Source organism: Macrotis lagotis, chromosome 5 (assembly GCF_037893015.1).
Source record: "Macrotis lagotis isolate mMagLag1 chromosome 5, bilby.v1.9.chrom.fasta, whole genome shotgun sequence".
Classification (NCBI taxonomy): domain Eukaryota; kingdom Metazoa; phylum Chordata; class Mammalia; order Peramelemorphia; family Peramelidae; genus Macrotis; species Macrotis lagotis.
The window spans coordinates 239,914,154-239,934,337 of NC_133662.1; the positions used below are offsets into that span (position 1 = coordinate 239,914,154).

A 20,184-nucleotide genomic window follows, 5' to 3' on the forward strand; every position below is an offset into this window, starting at 1 on the left:
GCAAATCCTTTAACTTCTATCTGCCTCAGTTTATTCAGCCATAAAATGGTGATCATAATAGCACCTATCTTTCAGGATGGTTGTGAGGATCAAATAAGACCATATTTGCAAAGTCTCTGGTATATAATAGGCATTTAGTAAATGCATGATTTCTTTCCTTTTTCCTTTGATTAGGAGAATTTGGAACTATTTGAACAGCCAGATCCAAAGAGTATCCGTTGTGTTTGATGTCAATTTGAAAGGAGTTTAGTGTGGAGCAACCCAGGAACCTTCGTTGGACCTATGTTGTTCCACATTTTTAATCAATAATATGAAAGGCAATTCAAAATGGTACACTCATCAAATATACCTAAGATGCAAAGCTGGGACAGTTAATATACCATATGAGAGAATCCAAATCCCCAAAGATCTCATCAGGTTAGGAAGTTGGGATCAATCTAATAAGATGAAACCTAGTTGGGGGACAAATGTAAAGCCTTGCATTTGGGTGCAAAAAAGTCAATTTTGTTAGTACAAGAAGGGAGAAATGGGATTAGATGATGGAAAAAGGTCTTGGGGCTTTAGCGGACTGTAAAAGTCACAAGGCCCGCTAGGTGGCGCCATAGTGCTTACAGTGCACACCCAGACGATTCCAAGCGGCTCATTTTTGGGCTAACCTCATCATCGGGGGGCAGCTGGGTGGTGCAAGGGGTTAACAAGGCAGACTCATCTTCCCGAGTTCAAATCCAACCTCAGGCATTTACTAGCTGTATGACCCTGGGCCTGTCACTTCTCTGCCTCAGTTTCCTCATCTGTAAAATGAGTTGGAGAAGGAAATGGCCAACTACTTTGTCAAGAAAACCCCCAAATAGGGCTATGAAGACAAGACTGCAAGTTTCTATCTTTAAAATGGGGAGAACAAACAATCCCTACCTACCTCTCCCCATTCCCTAGGGCTACTGTGAAGCATGTGAAAGATTTGGGGTAATCCATTGGAAACTGGATGGATAGATAAAGTAAATCCCCTTTATCTCTGAGCCTCAGTTTCCTCATCTATACAATGGAGGGGTTTGATGAGGTGACTTCTGAGATACTTTCCAGCTTTAGAGCAACGAATCTCTAAGAGCCTGAAGTTACCCTGGCTGCTGTTCATTTGAGGGTGGTCACAGACTGTGTTTGGGAAATTGTTTGAAGAGTCAGATTTCACCAGCTCTCTCTCCTGTTGCTTTCTTCCTTTTTTGTAGTTTTTTTTTTTTTTTTAGGTTTTTGCAAGTGGCTTGCCCAAGGCCACGCAGCTAGGTAATTATTAAGTGTCTGAGACTGGATTTGAACCCAGGTCCTCCTGACTCCAGGGCCAGTGCTCTATCCACCACGACACCTAGCCGCCCCCCTTTTGTAGTCTTTTTACTGACCGAGTTGCTTATTCATTTCCCAGTTGTTTCTGACTCTTTGTGATCCCATTTGGGGTTTTCTTGGTGGTTTGTCATTTCCTTCTCCAGTTCATTTGACAGATGAGGAAACTGAGGTAAGCAGGATTAAGTGACTTGCCCAGGGTCATTTGGCCAGCAAGTGTCTGAGGCTGAATTGGAACTCAGGTCTTCCTGCCTAGCTGCCCTTATTGACTTAAGGTTCAACAATTTGAGCCTATATGAGCACTATGTGCCAAATAAGGAAGTCTAGATTTAACCCCAGCCTTTTTCCTCTTCTCTTCAGTGGGGGAGGGGGGAGAGTGGGAAGAGGAAGGGATGAAATTGGGGGCAGAGATGGGGGCCTGGTTGCACATCCTAACTAGGGGAACTGATGCACCAAGCAGTGACATCTCTCTCAGTCACTGGGGCGCCTTGGGTGGGTGAGTGGAGCTGGATGAGGTTGGAGGGGCAGGAGGCCAGACTGCAGTTGGGGCCAAACAAAGTCTCCTGTACTCACGGTGGGTAAAGCACCATTCCCTTGTTATTTTGCCTCCTGTTTCCATGGTAGCGGCTCGCCAGGGAACACTTCACCACAATCTGTTGTTATTTTCCCATTTATCTCTGGGGCTGAGTCCTGTAACAGGTATGGGGTGAAGGGGGGGGTTGGGCTCCAGAAGTGGCCTCTTCCTTCCCTCACCCACTGGCAGCTGAGGAGGAGGAGCTGCCATGGACTCCTTGGAGGCTGCAGCGGCCCAGAAATTGGGCCCAGGCGGAGCGCTGGGTGCCTCAGGCTCCAAGATAAGCATAGGGTCAGAAATTGGAGATCCATTTAGAATCCTGGGCCAAGGCAGCCCAAGCAAACTGACATTTCTGCCTAGGGTGGGTGGCCACTTTCCCTCTGTCCACTTGGGGGATGGGGTTCCAGCATCTTCCTGTCAGGGATACCAGGGGAGCTTCATTTTTCCCTGTCCCATTCACTCTCCTTAGGTTGGCACCCAGGCTATAGGCAGCTTGGCATCACCAACCACACAGCGACATCAGTGCGTGGGCCCCAGGCTCCTCCTGTTCCCATCTCCAGGATCAGGGCTAATTACAGTCTGTAATTAGGGGAATTACACTCATTACAGAAAGAGCTGATCATTGACAAAAAAAAAATGCTACACACAACACAACTTGGGCTATTGGAGGGATGGGCTTTGAAGAGCAGAGAAAGGAGAGAAGCCGAGGCCCAGCCCTCCCTAGTCTTAGCCCTTACAATATGGGCAGGCACAGCCCTACCCACCCCAGCCCCAGAGTATTGCTTCGCCCACTTCCCCCAAAGGGCTGACAGCTCTGGGGTCTATTCATCTGCCTTTGTCTGGGCAAACAGAGGGAAAGTTCTGTGTTTTGTGCAAAGGAATTTGCAGGGACAATGAAGGTCAGAGCTGCGTGAAATTATACCCGAGGCTGGTGGAGAATTGATGTGCCATTAAGGAGGCAGGAGCCGGGGCAGCCTGGAGACCCAGCTAGCTCCTAGAGCCCCCTGCCCCCTCCCCTCTGTGGGCCCCACCTCCTAGGCATCCACACTTCCTCCTTCATTGGTAACACTGGCCCACTTCATATTTCCTTCCTTGTGGGCCCTCCTCAAGGGCTCTCATTGCCCCATGTGAGTTGGCATAGTCTTGTCTTTTGTAGAAAAGGAGAGGGGTGAAGCTGTCCCCTAATCCCCCTTTCCCCCCAACCTGGAAGCTCCAAGGACCTGGCTCCACAGAGTCGGCCTTTAGGCACCCTGGTCTCAGCCCAGGGGAACAGTGGCCCTGGCAGCCAGTGCCTAGTGATACCCCCCTCTGCTGTGGCACCTCCCCGGGTTGTGGAGGTGGCCGTTAATGATGTTAAATGATCCGGTAATTGCTCACACCAATTATCTCCCCATTAGTGTGCCTCAAAGCTCCCCTGATCATTTAACCCTGATGCAGCTGGCTCAGAGGGGTGAAGGAGGGGGCCCATTGCTCACTGACTGGGTGCCAGGTGATTATAGGCCTAGCTGAGGGGGGGGCTGGAGTCAAGGGACCCCTCTTGGAGGCATTTCCACCTGTCTCTCAATTTTTCAGAGGCAATAGGCTGGACCCTTGGTAGCCTGCCAGTGGTGGGTATTAGTTAACCAGTAGGCATTCTTCCCATTGCTAGATAGGATCATGGAGAAGTGGGGCAGGTCTAGGGTGGTTGGTGTAGAAAGAGGACAAGGGCACTGAGAGCTCATGCATTGAATTACAACTGAAGACTTGGAGGGAATCACCTCTGTCTCTGTTGGTCCTAAGCAGAGACTGAGGGCCTGGAAATGCCAACCAGACCTACTAAGTAGGCCATCTAATCCTAGGAAGGACCTGTCCTAAAGACAAGTGCTCAGTAGAGCAGACAGAGGGAAGACACTGGGGGTGCCAGACGGGCACTGATGCCATCCCCCCCCCCCCAGCCAGATGGTGGCTCAGCCGGAAAACCCGTCTCTGTTTGCAAATAACTCTCTCCAATATTTCTCCCCAGGATGTGAGGGGAGGGGAGAAATCTGCTTCTAGGCACATGACCACATCCCACTGCACCAGGTCTTCTCCTTCAAGGGTCCTACCTTGGTATCGGAAGTGGAAAGTCCCAGATCCTGAGGGTTGCAGGAGGCTCTGGAACCTCATGGCCACCTGATTGGTGGGACTTCGAATGACCTGGCCTGGGAGCAGGAACGACTGGTTGGCCAGGGGCAACGGCTCAGGGCCTCCCATGCCTTCAACAGTCACAGTCTCACCCTCTAGCAGGCTTATGTTCTGGACCTGTGGGCAGAAAATAAGTTGGTCAAACCCCTTCACCCGATCCTGTTGAAGCAGGTATCTACAGGCCAAGGGGCAAGACCTGAAGTGTCCTGGCTTGTGAAAACCCCATCCTATCTGCTTCTAATCCTCTGGGTTGCTTATTCCTCTCCTCCCTTCCCTCCTCTCCCACTTCCTCTTTTCTCTCCACTGATCTCTCCTCTCTTTTGTTTTCCTCTCTCCTCTCCTCTCCTCTTCTTTCCTTTGCTGTCCTCTCCTCTTCTCCTCTTCCCCTTTCTCCTTTCTTCTTCCCTTTCATCTCCTCTGTTCTCAATGCTTGTTTAGCTGAATAATTTCATCCAACTCCCTCATCTTAGCACTCCTCTCCCTCTTCCTCCCTTCCTCTCTCCTCTCTTCCTTCCTCTCATCCCTTTTGGTCTTCTCTTCCCTTGCCTTCCCTTCCTTTCCCTTCCTCTCTCCTTCTTTCCCCTGATCTCTCTGAGACAAGAGCTGTGTCTATTTTACTTTGTCTGGATGATGACAAATACAAGTAGGTGTATTCCCAATACAGGGAATAGTGGAAAAAACCTTGGATTGTGATCTGGAAATCTCCAGGGTTTCTGCCACTAACTAGATCTGAGAACTTAGCCAAGTTAAACAATGGGATTGGATTCCATCTCCAAGGCTCCTCCTAGGGCTGATGCTCTGCAGGAGTAAACAAGTTTTATTGAATGGTGAGCGTGAGTGTGGTGGATAGTGGCTAGATAGCGATGTGGCGGATAGTGGCTAGATAGCCAGTGTGGCGGATAGTGGCTAGATAGCCAGTGTGGCGGATAGTGGCTAGATAGCGAGTGTGGCGGATAGTGGCTAGATAGCTAATATGGCGGATAGTAGCTAGATAGCTAACCTAGAAACCAAGACCAAGGTTCCAGTCCCACCTCTACCTCTACTTGACCCTGGGAAAGTCATCACTTAACCCCTCAGGATTCCAGGCCACTAAATGAGGTGTTGACCTGCATTAGTATAATCTTTCTTATTAACTTTCCAGTCTTATTTCATATCCTTTCTCTCCAAACACTTTTGTTCCAATGGAGTCGACCAACTTCCATGAGATTCATCTCTTGTCTTTATAACTTTTCATTTTCTTTTTAATTATATTTGTATTTTTCCAAATTATGTGCAAATCAACATTAATCCATTTGCAATTTTACTTCAAAGTTTTTCACAATCAATTTTCCTAGCCCTGGCATGGCCTCTCTCCCAATTTCTAACTCTTTGGAAATTCCCCGTAGAGGGCAAATTGGTTGAGGTTGGGGACTGTTTCATTTCTGTCTTTATACCTAGTACTAACCACTGTAAGTGCTTCATCATCTCTGGTTGAATGGAATAATTTTTTTTTTTAGATTTTTGCAAGGCAAATGGGGTTAAGTGGCTTGCCCAAGGCCACACAACTAGGTAATTATTAAGTGTCTGAGGCCAGATTTGAACCCAGGTACTCCTGACTCCAGGGCCTGTGCTTTATCTACTGTGCCACCTAGCCACCCCTGAATTGAAAAATTTAAGTCAATTTAAGTCAATAATTTAAGTCAATTCCCTTGTTTTAGAAATATGCAAAATGAGGCCCCAGAGAGGGGACCTGATTTGTTCAAAGTCATTGAGTAAGTAGCAGAGCTCAGGTCCAAAAGCAAGTCCTAGGATTCCCAATCCAGTGCTCTTTTCTATTTACCTCCCCCCCCCCCCCCCCCCCCCCCCCCCCGCAAGGCAATGGAGTTAAGTGACTTGCCCCAGGGTCACACAACCAGGTAATTATTAAGTGTCTGAGGCTGGATTTGAACTCAGATCCTTTGGACTCCAGAGCTGATGCTCCATCTACTTCATCACTTAGCTGCCCCCCAGGTTCTTTTCACTACACTGATCTTTAGAATTTGGTACAAAGAATCATGGAAGTTAAATCCTAGATCAGCAAGGGCTTGGGTGGGAAAAGTAAGGGAAAGTATGCTTTAGAAAAGAAAAGCTAATCATCTTCAGTGGCCATTTGCTTTCAGTCTAGACAGAATCATGGATTAACCTTTTTGGGTCTATTTCCTCAACTCATTAAAATTTCTTAAAATAGCTATTTCAATATAATGAGTTTTCTTTTGTATTTATTTCACATATTTAAAAGCATTCTTCTGAGAAGGAGTCCATAGCCTTCACTGAATTGTCAAAGGGTCCATGACAGTTATACATACACATTAAGAACCCCTGCTCTGGCCTATCTGCTGCCCGCCATTCTATAGTTGAGGAAGTTCTGCCTTCAGAGGAGGTTGAGAAAACTGTAAAAGATCAAGCAAACCCTGGCACTCACGGAGCATTCCAAAGAGGGATGGATGGCTGTTATCCTTGGAAAATTGGATTAGATAGAAGAGACCCTTAGACCCAGGAGCAGATCCTGAATAGAATGGCTGCTAAAAGAGTGAACTCAACCATAGGCTGATTTCATAGATGCCATCGGGTCATCCAGGCCGCTCTTTTCCCACCTCCTTGCCTTTGCACTAGGTATCCCTCACACCTGGACTGTCCTCCCTCTGTCTTTACCTTCATCTCAAAGAATTCCTTGTTTACTTTGAGGCTCAGTTCAATTTCCACTTTCCGCATGAAGTCTTTCCTGATTCTCTCTCTCCCAGCTGCTGGTGCCTCCCCCACAAATTACCCAGGATCTATTTTTGTACCTATTTTACATAAACCTACATATGGGCCTGTTGTGTCCTCAAGGGCAAGGACTGTTTAATTCTTTGTATTCCCGGCTTCTAGAGCAATACTGATACATAGTAGGTGCCTAATAAATGCTTATTGGTTCATTGACTGGATTAAAAAAAAACCTGAGGAGAGTTTGCACTTGCCAGAGCTCAGAATGGATTCAGAAGTCTTTCTATTACACTGTAGAATCGGAGACATCCCTTCCCCTTTCTCCTTTATCTTGTAGGTACCACTTATTTATGCGTTATCTCCATCATTCAATTTTGACCCCCTCGAGGGGCTTAGTTTATTATAAACTTAGTGACTGTCTGACTTCTGAAGGGGTGTGGGGTAGGGACACACTTTGAAGAAATGTGGGAAAACTTCCTTCTACTCTAGGGCTGTCCCAAGACTCCAGCCCATCTTGGGTTTCAAGGCGTCTCCCTTTATCCAGAAGCTCCTTATTCGCTCCCTCTTAGTTGACTGCAGCTCCTTGGGAGCAATATCCTGGATGCCCTGCCTCTTGGATTCTGCCACCTACTACTGTTCCCTGATTCAGCTGTAAGGATTATCTAATCAGCTTCCAGCTGCCCCAGCCCCCTGGGAGCCTGTCCTGCTTGCTCGGCTCTTCTCCCCATGTTCCCTGGCAGCTGTTTTAACCTAGTGTCCTTGTCTTTCCCCCAGAGGTGTAACTAGTTGGGGCAAACTGGACTTTGCTTCAGGATACTGATATGCAGTGGGGTGTGCTTCCTCCCTTTGGTAACCACCTTCCCTGAAGTTTAACTTTTGGTCCCCCAAGTGCCCATGGGAAAAATGAGGTTGCTATGATGGCCTTCTTAATCAACTAATCAACCAATTAACAAAAATTTTTTTAAGCAGTTACTATGAGCTGGTCTCTGAGATAGGTGCTAAGGATACAAAAAAAGAGGCAAAAACATTCCATATCTTCAAGACTCTTTCCCTGATGGCCTCACTTTCTTCCTCTACACCTTCATAAACAATGAGGATTAGAGCTTTCCTCTCTTTGTGCCTTTTCAGAACTGTCCTCTGAATACCTGTTGCCCAGATGCTCAAACCCAAACTGTTTTTGACTCAGTTAAAAAAAGATTCCAAGTTCAGGGGTTAGGTGGCTCAGAGCTTAGGAGGCAGGAGGACTTGAGTTCAAATCTGACCTCAGATACTTAATACTTACTTAACTGTGTGACCTTGGGCAACTCACTTAACCCCATTGCCTTGAAAAAAAATTAAAAAAAGATTCCAAGTTCATAGGTAGGGTCATACAATCACAGACTTGGAACTTTAGGGAACGTTAGGGGTCCTCCTCTCTTTTTCAGAGAAAACCAAGTTGTTACTTCCCCAGGTCACAGAGCAAGTAAGCAGTAGAATCCAAATAATCTGACCAAAGGGTGTGTGATTTTGATTTCAGCATCCCCCCCCCCCCCCAACTATACTTTTCTTCTCTTCTTTTCTGTTGGAATCATCCTTGGAGTCTTTTCTTCCCATGGGTCCACCCTGGCTCCTGGCTGCCAGAGTTCCTGAGGGGGAACGAATTGCCTCTTTCTCAGGAGTTATTGATTGGCTTCCCCAAGGCTGGAGGTCTCAGGAGATGAAGTGGGGTATAGAAGCTGCCAATTGGCCTCTCATCATCAGCAGACAACATGGTGCATTAGAATAGAATTCTGGATCTGAAGTTAGAGGGATTGAACTGTTCCTTCCTGGATGACCTTGGGCAAATCATTTCCATTTTCTAGGCCTTAATTTCTTTCTTTGTAAAATGGGAGGATTATACTAAATGGCCTGGAATTCTCTTCCATCTTGTGCCAATCCATCATTGTTAGTCCTTGATATTGAATGGAGAGGATGCTGTGGGCAGGGAGCTGGTAGCAGAGTTCCCCAGAAGACAAGATGACACCAGACCAGGCCTGGGGACCTTTTCTTCCATGTCCACAGGGCTGCAGGTGGGTCCCTTTTCTTCTGGGCCAAGGTTAAGACCTGCCTGGGCCACCCCTGTCTCTTCTCACCTCCCTGCCTATGCCTGTCACTTTGCTGGTCTGTTGGGGATCTGGGCCTGATGAGGTAGGGGGTGGGGAGGAGGCAATGTGGAGGAGGGGGCTGTGATGAAGTCTTGAGGCAATTTACAGCAGTCTGAAATGCTCCAGAGACAGATTGAAATGTCAGCTCTGCTCAGGGCTCGGCCATCTCGTCCTGGGAGCAGAGGGAGGAGAGAGGGGCTGAGGAGATTGAAAAGGGAAGGAGGAAGCAAGGACATCCTCTGCCTCCACCCCAGAATTGTGCTGGGCTAGTGATGAGCAAGTCAGCCTCAAGGAATGAGGCTGAAGTTGTTATGGCAACAGGGTAGGGCCTGGACCATCTACCCTAGGCATTTATTATCTGTTTTGTTCCCTAGCCTTCCTCGGGATTCTGGGTTTCTCTTGGAGGGAGAGGGGGACTTTGGATTCCCTTCCTATTTCCTTAAAGTCTAATTAGGTGACCCAGTAGATAGAGCATGGGATATGGAATCAGGAAGACCAGAGTTCTGATTTAGCCTCTGATACTTACTAGCTGTGTGACCCTGGGCAAGGTACTTAGCCCTAATTGCCTTGCCAAAAAAAAATCTAATTGGGCCTGAGAGAAGTCTTTTTAGTGCCTGTGACTTACAGCCCTTTGTCCTTATCTGGTTGGCCGAGGTGGACACTGAAATGAATTGCCATCCATCTCATAGGCTCAGAAAGTTGAAAGGGTGGGGCGGCTAGGTGGCACAGTGGATAAAGCATTGGCCCTGGAGTCAGGAGGACCTGGGTTCAAATTCGTCTCAGACACTTAATAATTACCTAGCTGTGTGGCCATGGGCAAGCCACTTAACCCCATTTTGCCTTGCAAAAACCTTAAAAAAAAGAAAGAGTTGAAAGGGACTTTGCAGATTGTCTAAGGCCAACATCTTCATCTTACAGAGGAGGAAACTAACTGAGGCCAATATAGGGGAAGCAATTTATTTAAGATTATAAAAATATTAAGAGGAGAAGTCAAGATTTGAACCCAGAGCTTCTGACTCTGACTCTGTTGCTGGATAGAATCTAAAGTCCTTTAGGGCCAGGAGGATTAAGATTTTGGTTCTGTATTTTCAGCTTTCCTGGAATATGGGAGTAGGCCTAATATTGAGGGAAACTGCAAAGGAGTCAAAAGATCTGGGTTAGAATCTCCTCTCTGGCATTATTTCCTGTGTGAGACTGATGGATTATTTAACTTCTCTGGGCTTCTGTTTCCTCATGCATAAAATGAGAGAACCGAACTGGATAGTCTCTAGGTCCTTTCTAGCTTTAGTTCTATAAGCCTGGGATCTTACATAGTAGGTGCTTAATGAATACTTGATGAGTTGAATTAAATGTGATGCCTTTCTTGGGAGACTTCTCTTTCCTTTGAGCAGGAGCATGTTAGGAAACTGAGGCAAGTTAGGGCAAGGTCACATCTCCTGGTTGGTGCTTGCTCTAGTAGTCCATTCATCCATCCACCCATCCATTCATCCATCCATCCATCCATCCATCCATCCATCTGCTCCTCCACTCACCTACCCATTCATCCACCCATCCACCCATCTATCTATCCATCCATTGATTAATAATAATAATAATAATAGCTAATTTTTATAGAGTATCTATTATGTGCCAGTCATTGTGCTAAGCACTTTACCATTATTTTCTCATTCGATCCTATTATCCCTCTTCTGCAGATGAGGAAACTGAGGCATATAGGGGTTAAGTGACTTGCCTAGGGCCACACAGCTGGTAAGTGTCTGAAGTCAGATTTGACCTCAGGTCTTCCTGACCTGGCGTGCTGTCTAATCAATCACCACTTATTAAGCACCTGCCTCCAGATACTGTGCCCTCAAGAATTTCCATGTTCTAGACCTGGGATCTCAGTGAATAATAAAATTAGTACCTAGTATTCAATAGTGCTTTCTATACATTGTCTCATTCATGATAAATTCATTTTAATCTAACCAGCATTTATTAAGTCCCTGCTGTATGCAGATACTGAGCTAAGTACCACATATATAAAGAAAGACCAAAGAAAATCCCTGTCTTCAAGAAATTTATAATACAAAAATCTATCCAGTGAAGAAAATGGCTTTTCGGAGATGCAGTGGGCAGGGGACTGGCTGAGGAGTCAAGGAGACTGAAGTCTATTTCCTGCCCTCATGCAAGTGCTAGTTGTGAGACCCTAGGCAAGTCATTTGCTCTTTCTCAGGCTCTCCACCTTATCCTTTCTTATTCTCAGTTTCCCCATTTGTCAAATAGAAATTGTAGTCATTCTCTACCTCCCAGGGTTGCCATGGGGATCAAATGAGAGAATACATGGATAGGTTTTGCAAATCTTCAAGCACTAAAAAAGTGTTAGCTATTAAAACAACAGCTATCATTATATCTAATTTATCGATGGGAAAGCTGAGACCCAAAGAAGGTTAAAGGCCTTTTTCCTGGTCACATTACTGTTAAAGGTGGGATTTGAACCTGAAATTTTCCTGACTCAGAGTCTAGCAAAGTTCTCTACTGAACCTTATTCCTTAGCAATGAAGTCACATTGCAACTTTAGAAGCCACTGGTGGCCAGGAGGTTGGGATGGGGTTGGGGGAAAATATCCTTCCACATAGATTGGGGCCACTACTATCCTTAAGGGTAAGGGTTTAATAGAAAGGTTGCTTTCTGGAGAGTTCAGGGAGCTCTGAGATCTTGTGAAATTCCAGCTGCAGGGTAAAAATAAAAGGAGACCCAAGTTATCCTGAGCTTCTTTTTTAGGGTTTTGCAAGGTAATGGGGTTAAGTAGCTTGCCCAAGGCCACACAGCTAGTAATTATTAGGTGTCTGAGGCCAGATTTGAACTCAGGTACTCCTGTCTCTAGGGCTGGTGCTCTATCCACTGTGCCACCTAGCCACCTTTTTTTTTTTTTAGGTTTTTGCAAGGCAAATGGGGTTAAGTGGCTTGCCCAAGGCCACACAGCTAGCTAATTGTTAAGTGTCTGAGACTTGAACCCGGGTCCTCCTGACTCCAGGGCCGGTGCTTTATCCACTACACCACCTAGCTGCCCCAAGCTACCCCTTTCTTGTGAGATTTTACCAGTGATAAGGTAGTGAGTTGCTTCCTGGAAAAAATAGCCTGCTTCTTTCTCAGGGGCTTTCCTAATTTCAGATCAGGGACATAATGGCCATGACTAGTCAGTCCAAGGACCTTCTGACCTTTGATCAGCAGCCTATGGGAATAGTCTAGAAAAGAAGGGGAGCAGATCAAGAAGGTTTGCCCCTTTGATGCCCTAGCCTTATCCCTGAGTAGAGAACGAATCGTCATGGCCATCATCCATCATGGTGGCTGAGTAGGAGAGAAAAGCCAGAATCCTCTTTCCCTGGGGAAGGTTGATGGGGGTGATGTGAAATCAGAGGGTAGAAGTGGGGGATGTAGGAGGTAGAAAGGCAGGTGTTCTACCAGGACGGCCAGATTTGCTTCAGTCACACTTTCAACTCCATGGGAACCTGTGGCTTCAAGATGGCATCACCTTGATCACCTTGAGGGTTGGGCAGAGCAATCTCATTTACCTTTTGGTCAATGACTAGTCTCCTAGAAAAGGGGAATCAGAATTTCATCAAGTTCCTCCTGAAGCTTCTCATAAGCCCTAGGAGATATGGGCTGGATAGTATAGAGGATTTGGAGCTAATTGAATGGTGGACCCAAAGAGTCATCCATAATGGGCTTCAAAAATAGGGCAAGAATGGTGTGGCAAGAGAGGCCTAGCTCTGGAGTCAGATGGCCTGGGTGATTCAAATCTCGGTTCTGACAGACCTTGATGAAATTACTTCATTTCTCTGGGCTTTGGTTTCTTCCTCTGTAAAACACGGGCATTGTCCAGAGATCCTTCCAAGTCTTCTCTGTTTCTAGATCTAGGAACCCATGGTGGCACTTCACCTCTTTGGGCCTTTATTTCCTCTAGATTCATTCCAACTCCATGAGGTTGTGAACTGCTGATTGGAGGGAGAGGACTTTTTCCACAGGATGGGCCGAGAGACCCTAGTATCCAGTTGGCATCCAGCCTAACTCATGAACACAGCATGCCAATGGTACCACCTGCAGTATGTGGGGGCAAACATAGCCAAGAGGGAAAAGGGTGGGAGGGTAGAGAGATCTGGGCAGCTGCATCCAGGCTGCCAGATGGCCTCAGAAACCAGCCAAGTCGTGGAAGGGAGCCGGCAACGAGCACGTTTTTGGAATGCCAAGCATGAGGAGGGGGTGGGCACCTGGCCCTGGCATGCCTGATGAAACTGTAGCCTCTAAAGGGGAAATCATGATCATGGGGTAAGGGATGTCAACTGGCTGCCCTCTGGTAGGAGAAATGGACCAGAGACTGGCACTAGATGATCTTGAGGGCTGGTGCTCACCCAACCACCCACAGTACCCACCAGAAACTTATGGCTCTGGGCTCTCATCTCTTGCCTCAGGAAAGAGGCTTTGCTAATATGCCAGAATGATACCCTGATGCCTGCCTGTCTGGAGAGAATCTGATTTCCTCGCTAATTATGACCAAAGAGCTTCCGGCAGCCTCTGGGTTCAGCCTTAACCCTGCAAAGAGGCTCCATGGTTTCCTTCCCTTACCATCTTGGTGCCAATTCTTCAAAAGACAGTGAGTGCTCAGAGATGCCATGACCATCAAGGTTGCCCAGGGAGGGTCCTTGGGGAGCAGATGCCCCCAAGGTTCTATCTAGGTCTAGGCATGGAAAGATTTGAGGTGACAAAGCTGAGGATGGAGATGTTTAGATGTGTTGAAGTGCAAATAATGGGGGACAGGAAATATTCTGGGCTCATAGCCCAGCTCATTTATTTATTATCTATGTGACTTTGAGTTACTTTCCTTCTCTCAATCTTAGTTTCCCCTTCTGTAAAAGGAAGGGATTGGATTAAATTATCTTTATGTTCTTCCTTCTCCCCACTCCCTTCGCCATAACTTATAATCATTTTAAAGGACTACCTGGGTCAATGGTAGGCTCTGACTTGTTCAGGGGCAAAAAGTTGTGCTAGAAGCAGACTTGAACACAGGTCTTTCCATCTCTGGAAATCTTCTCTACTAATTCTGTCCACATCATCTACCAATCAGTAAATGAAGTAGATGAGGGAGGATGCACCAATTGTAGATTAGAACTTCCAGAGGCTGTACCCCAACAATAAAGAGTGGGGGAGCACACTATCTGAAGGCCCATTATAAAATGAGAGTGGCTTAGGAAGGATTTTTCCCTCCAAGGAGGCAAGCATATCCTGGTTTAGAGAGGGAGGACCCAGGTGAATGAGATCTTTGGAGTTCTGTATCCTGCTGCATCTTGTCTTTCAATGGCACTTTTCCTGGAAGAGGGGTTACCTGGTCTGCTCCTCAACCTCTGTCCTATGTCAGTACATTTTTGGATTTTCAAAATATTCTTTTTTTTTTTACAATTAAATATAAAATTTTTTACATTCTTATATGCTCCCCCCCTCACTGAGAAGGCTAGCAATTTAATATAGGTTATGTGTGTATCAACATACTTTCAACAGCCTCTCCAGGGCTACATCCTCCCCCTCAGTCCTACTGGGGCATGCCAGGTGATGATGTATGAAGCACAGATATCATCAAAGAGAGAAAGCTTCCCCTCCCAGTCTGGAGTATGTTTCTCTTTGGGATCAAAGGTCTAGCCCATTTTTGTTACGCTTCTGAAATTTGTTCATCCTGGTGCTGGCATGACAACCTAAACAGTTTTTGTAAAAGACTTATTGATTTTATAGAAATAGGATTTATTATTATTGTATTATTGTTCTGGACTTATGATTTCACTAGTGTAGAAATCTGTCAGAAAATTTTGCCTGCAAAATTGCTTTGTAATTTATTGTTCTGGTTGCCTCTGAGAACCTGTGACTTGCCCAAGGTCACATAGCTAGTTTGTGGCAGAGATGGGATTTAATCCCGTCCTTCAGACTCCCAGTCACGTATTCTTTATGAGAGGTTATATCTTTCTGTAGTCTGTTATCGGGAGAGATAATAAAGGTAGACATCTCTGGCAGCCTTGATGGAATGAAGGGGAAAAAAAGAGGTGGGGAAGAAGGGGGGGGATTTCACAAAAATCCCTCCCTCTCCCAACCCCATATCCTGGGGTCTGTGTGAAAGGGGAGAGGATCAAGTTCAGTTTTCCTGAATACAAATGAAATGAATCTCATTATTTCTTTTAGTTCAGGTTGTTGGTTCCTATGATTCATCTACCACCGGGCTCCCCAGTTTCAACTATCTGCTACCAGAGTAAGACCTGTTGTCTCTTCCATTAAGGCTATTCAAGAACTGTGGGATTTGCAAGAGGAGAGACCATCTAAATCAGGGTTTCTTCACATTTTTTGCATTCTGGAAACTATTCCCCCAACCCAGTTTCATTGTTTTAAATGAAACTTCTCAGAATCATTGTTTTAAATATATAAGATTAAATATATTGGATTCTATTGAAATTGTTTCAAAATATTTTTTAAAAAGTTTGCATAATTCATGTTAAAAAAAAAACTTATTCTAGGGCCCCTAGGTAGTGCAATAGATAGAGCACCAGCTGTGGAATCAGGAGGACCTGAGTTCAAATCTGACCTCAGACACTTAATGCCTAGCTGTGTGACCTTCAGCAAGTCACTAAATCCTATGACTTCAAATAAATTAAAAAAAGTTTTTAAAAAAAGAACACTTACTCTAAACCAACCTCTTCATTTTACAAATAAGGAAATTGAGGCTTAGAAAGACTTGCTCAACCAAGGTCACACAAATGGTCACCTCCACATGTCATGTCATGATTCTGTTCCAATTCTCACCTTGTTTCTCCTTTCTAGAAGGTCTCTCTATACAGTCCCATCTGTACAGTCTCTTGACTTCTCAACAAGGGGAAGGGAAGGAAGGCAGGCGATGGAGGGGTGGGGGAGTGGGCTTCTGCTTGGCATTTTAGAAATACCAGCCTGGGGGATGTGGTAGGTCTTAATTTTGTTGTTGCCTGGTAACAGTTTTGCATCCTGATGAAAAAATGTGTAACACACACACACACACACACACACACACACACACACACACACAAACCCAAATGGAGACGTTTATCCTACTTGTAGGGGGACTCACTATATCCATGGCTCAGGAGATAGGGAGGGTAGAGTAGAGTAGAGGGGAGAATCCAATATTTTGGCCTACCTTTGAAATAGATTCTGGAATAGATTCTTCTCTTTCTGTCCAGAACCCAGTGGGACAGGAATCTGCCTCAAAGTATGCCCATTTGGGCTATTAGGGAGGACAGAGAAGGAACCCTGGTATAGGGTCCTAGCCCTCTGTCCCCTCCCCCACACCTGCAGCTGGTTTGTTCCACCCAGAGAAACACAACCAGCCGGTGCCACCTCTCATTAGGTGATGATTTTACATTAATTACGTTAATTAAGCGGCACTGAGTGTTAATGGTTTGTGTTGGGAAGGGGCTGTCTGGGTAACCTCTGCTACTAATTACCCTCTCAGGCAACAGCAACAGGATTGAGGGACCTGGCCTTGGAAGAGGAGTGACTTGTGTTCAATGGCAGGGGGATAATGGGTAAGTGTGACTGAGGCCTGGGGTTAGACCTGACTGGTTCTTTCCTTCCTCCCCCCTCTCTCCAGTTCCTACCAACATTCTAACTGACTTTTTTTTCAAGTGATATTTTTAACCACTTTGGTATCAGGTACCCATATTCATAGTACATACACAATGACTTGGAGTATTGGAATTTGGCAAAGATGGATGAATGGAAATCTCTTATGTGCCCAAAAGAGAGGGATCATAGGATCACAGATTCTAGAAATGGAATGCAATCCAAGCTCTTCATTTAACAGTTGAGGAAACTGGGGTTTTGGAGGTTAAGTGACTTGGCATTGTTCATCGAACAGGCAAAGACATGGTGGTACTAGGGTTGAGACTTCATTGGCCAATGGAAAGGGCATGGCAGTTGTAGTTGAAGGACCCAAGCTCAAATCCATTGACTGCCAAGGTGACCTGGTCAAATTACTTGCCCTCAATCTCATTTTCCTTCTTTGTTGAATGATAGGTTGGAACTTAAAAGCTTCCTTCCAGTTCTGGATCTAGATTTTTTAAATGGGGAGAAGGGAAGAGGAACACCAAACATCCTCTTTTGTGAAGAAGACAATTTTGAGTCTATTAATGATGTCTTACAGATGAAGAAACTGAGGTTAAGAGAGATCTTAAGATGATAGCTCCAAATATGAAAGTGACCTTGGGGGTCATTGACTCTAACATCATTTTATAGGTAAGAAGATGGAGGCAGAGAGCATCAAAGTGATTTGGTCAGGGTAATCCAGCTAGGAAGTATCTAAAGGGCTTTGAATTTAGGTAGAAACAGGGCAATTAGGACCAAAATCTTTGGCGTCATGGCCAATACACTTTTTTTTCTGATCAGACATATCAGACTCACACTCATAACACTCCTTGGTGGATCCAGATTAAAATGCAATTGGGAAATATTTAGCAAAATAAATAAAAATACAATAAATCAACAATAATATCACATTTTAAAACCAAGCTGACATGCAGCAGAGGATCTTTATGTATGGATAAGTGGTTCCTGTTTCTATATTTTTGAGTTTGACACTATCTTCTTGGCTTCAGTTTTTTGTCTCCTTCCTGGACCCCAATTTTCTTCAGGGGTGTAACCCAAGTGCTGTAGTGGATAGAAAACTTGCCTTGGACTCAGGAAGACTCAAGTTAAAATCCCATCATCACTGATATCAAATATTTACTAGCACTGTGACCCCAGACAAGTCACTGGAACCTTTGTCTGTCTGTTTCCTCAACTGTAAAATGGGAATCATAAAAGCATCTACCTTTTAGGGTGAGGATCAAATAAGATAATATTTTTGTTGTGAGGATCAAATAAGATAATATTTGTCAAGTGCTTTCGAACAGTGTCTGATGCAGAGTGCATACTTTCAATCCTGCGACCCCTTCCCTTTCCTGTTTCCCCTAGGGAACCCCAACTCACCTTGATCTCTACACCATAGCCAGGATAGACAGTGATATAGTAGAAGCAATCCAGACTGTTGTCATCTGATGAACTGGGTCCTTCTGGAGAGTTCAGGGAGCCCTGAGGTCTTGTGAAATTCCAACTACAAGGAGCTACCAGGTGAAAACAAAAGGAGACCCAAGTTACCCTGAGCTTCTTATGAGATTTCATCAGTGCTAAGGTGGTGAGTTGAATTGGTGTCTTCCTCTTTCTTCTGTCACCTCCTGGAAAAAAAGAACCTGCTCCTTTCTCAGACTTTCCTAATGTCAGATCAGCTGACTACTATGGGAAAGGCCATCCTGCTGCTGATGGCTATGACTAGTCCAAGGACCCTCTGACTTTGGAACAGGAGCCTATGAGAAGAGACTAGATGAAGAAGGGGAACAGATCACGGAGGTTTGTCCAAGCTCTGCCCCAGCCTTGTCTCTTAATAGAGAATGAATAACCATGACCATCATCCATCATGGTGGAGCATTGTCATCTCCATCAGGACTATTCCCACTACCACTTCTATCATAAGTCTAGAGCTAGAAGAAACTTGATCAAGGGCTCATCTAGTTCAAACCCTCATTGTATAGCCCCTAGGAGTAGACTTACCCAAGGTCATATAGGTAGCAATTGTGCAAAGCAGGATTTGAACTCAGGGTCTCTTTATACCAGAGTCACCTGTGCTGCATCTTACCATTCATGAGTTGTCTATGAATAAGTCTCTGTGGTTGGTGAACCTATTATCTCAAGACACTCTTGCATGGGCCTAGTATGTTTGACTGCTTTGCTTCTGATAGTGGCAGCTAGAGAGGGCCGTGATTAGAGTGCTGAGTCTGAAGTCAGGAAGACCAGAGTTCAAATCTGACCTCTGATTTACTGGCTTTGACCCTGGTCAAGTCATTTAACTTTTAATTGCCTGGGTTTCCTGCACTGTGAAATGAGGATCATAATAGCACCTACCTCCCAAGGTTGTTGAGAGGATCAATTTAATTAATGTTTGTAAAGCGCTTATTTAGCACAGTAGAATACATGCTTATTCCCCTTGCCTCACCCCTCTAGTACCAATTCTAGGAATCTGCCTAGTTTTGGGGTGGAAGCTTCTACGGGATGTCTTCTGGGATTCCTTTGTTAGGGATGCCCATGGAGGAATCTGACCTGGTGGTTGCACAGTGGTGATGGTGGTCGTTGTGATGATGGTGGTGGTGGTTGTCTCCTCATCATCCCCTGAAGCAGTAGTGGCAGCAGGGATTCCCACCCCTGGTTCTCTGGCCTGAGGGGGCATGACTTCCGGGACCCATGGCTGGGTCAAGTCCATGGGCACGTCATGAGTCACCACCCATGCACTTCTGGGAGGTGCCGTCACGGGCACTTCAGCCTGGGCCAAAGATGGTACAGCTACTCCTGGCCCTGGTGGGGGTGCCATTGTAATGGGTAGAGTAGGCCATGCGGGCTCTGGATTCTGAACGCCATCCCTCCCTAAGGTGTATGTGAGCCCTGGAGCCATGGCTGGGGTAGGATTGGTAAAGATGGGACGGTCATCTTGGTGGGCAAGGTGGGCCAGTGGACTAGGGATGAAGAGTGTTGGTGCATCCGGTTGGAAGGGGACTGCTCCTCGACTGAGGAAGGGCACTGGCTTCAGCTCCTCCTCCTTTGCCTGGGGATCCTGTAGAAACTCCTCCAGCAGTGGGTGATGGTTGAGCAGTTTCAGGGTCGGGGCTGTGCTGACAAAGTGAACCCCTCCTTCAGGTTGTTCTGGCGTTGGGGCCACTGTCAGTTCGCTGTCTGACTCTGCGCTGTTTGGGTTCTGGATCTCAGAGGAGATTCCTATAAGGAGAATAGTAACAGTTCACATTTTCATAGGTTTTGAGGATTTTGATTCTTACTCTGTAAGTATCTTATTTTTTTTTTTTTAGGTTTTTGCAAGGCAAACAGGGTTAAGTGGCTTAAAAGCTTTTTTTTTTAGATTTTTTTTCAAGGCAATGGGGTTAAGTGGCTTTGCCCAAGGCCACACGGCTAGGTAATTACTAAGTGTTGAGGTCGGATTTGAACCCAGGTACTCCTGACTCCAAGGCTGGTGCTCTATCCACTGCACCACCTAGCCTCCCCCAGACTTGTGATTTTAAAGAAACCCCCTCTGCCTACAGTAGTGGATAGAGTTCCAGCCTTGGAGTCAGGAAGAACTGTGTTGGAATACCACTCTGAATGGCTGGGGGAGTTGGGGTGATTCATTCATTCTTCTGGGTTTCAGTT

The 20,184-nt window shown here is 45.8% G+C and overlaps 1 protein-coding gene across 1 annotated transcript in view; it reads right to left on the reverse strand.

The window, feature by feature from the left end:
* Nucleotides 1-20,184, reverse strand: part of SEZ6 (seizure related 6 homolog) — a 52,981-nt gene that overhangs the window by 21,536 nt on the left and 11,261 nt on the right. The window contains exons 4-6 of the mRNA XM_074190100.1: nucleotides 19,090-19,758; nucleotides 17,926-18,059; nucleotides 3,991-4,186 (exon numbers count right to left, since the gene is read on the reverse strand). Of these exons, the coding sequence (XP_074046201.1) occupies nucleotides 3,991-4,186; nucleotides 17,926-18,059; nucleotides 19,090-19,758 (999 nt within the window). The remainder of the gene's footprint in view (nucleotides 1-3,990; nucleotides 4,187-17,925; nucleotides 18,060-19,089; nucleotides 19,759-20,184) is intronic.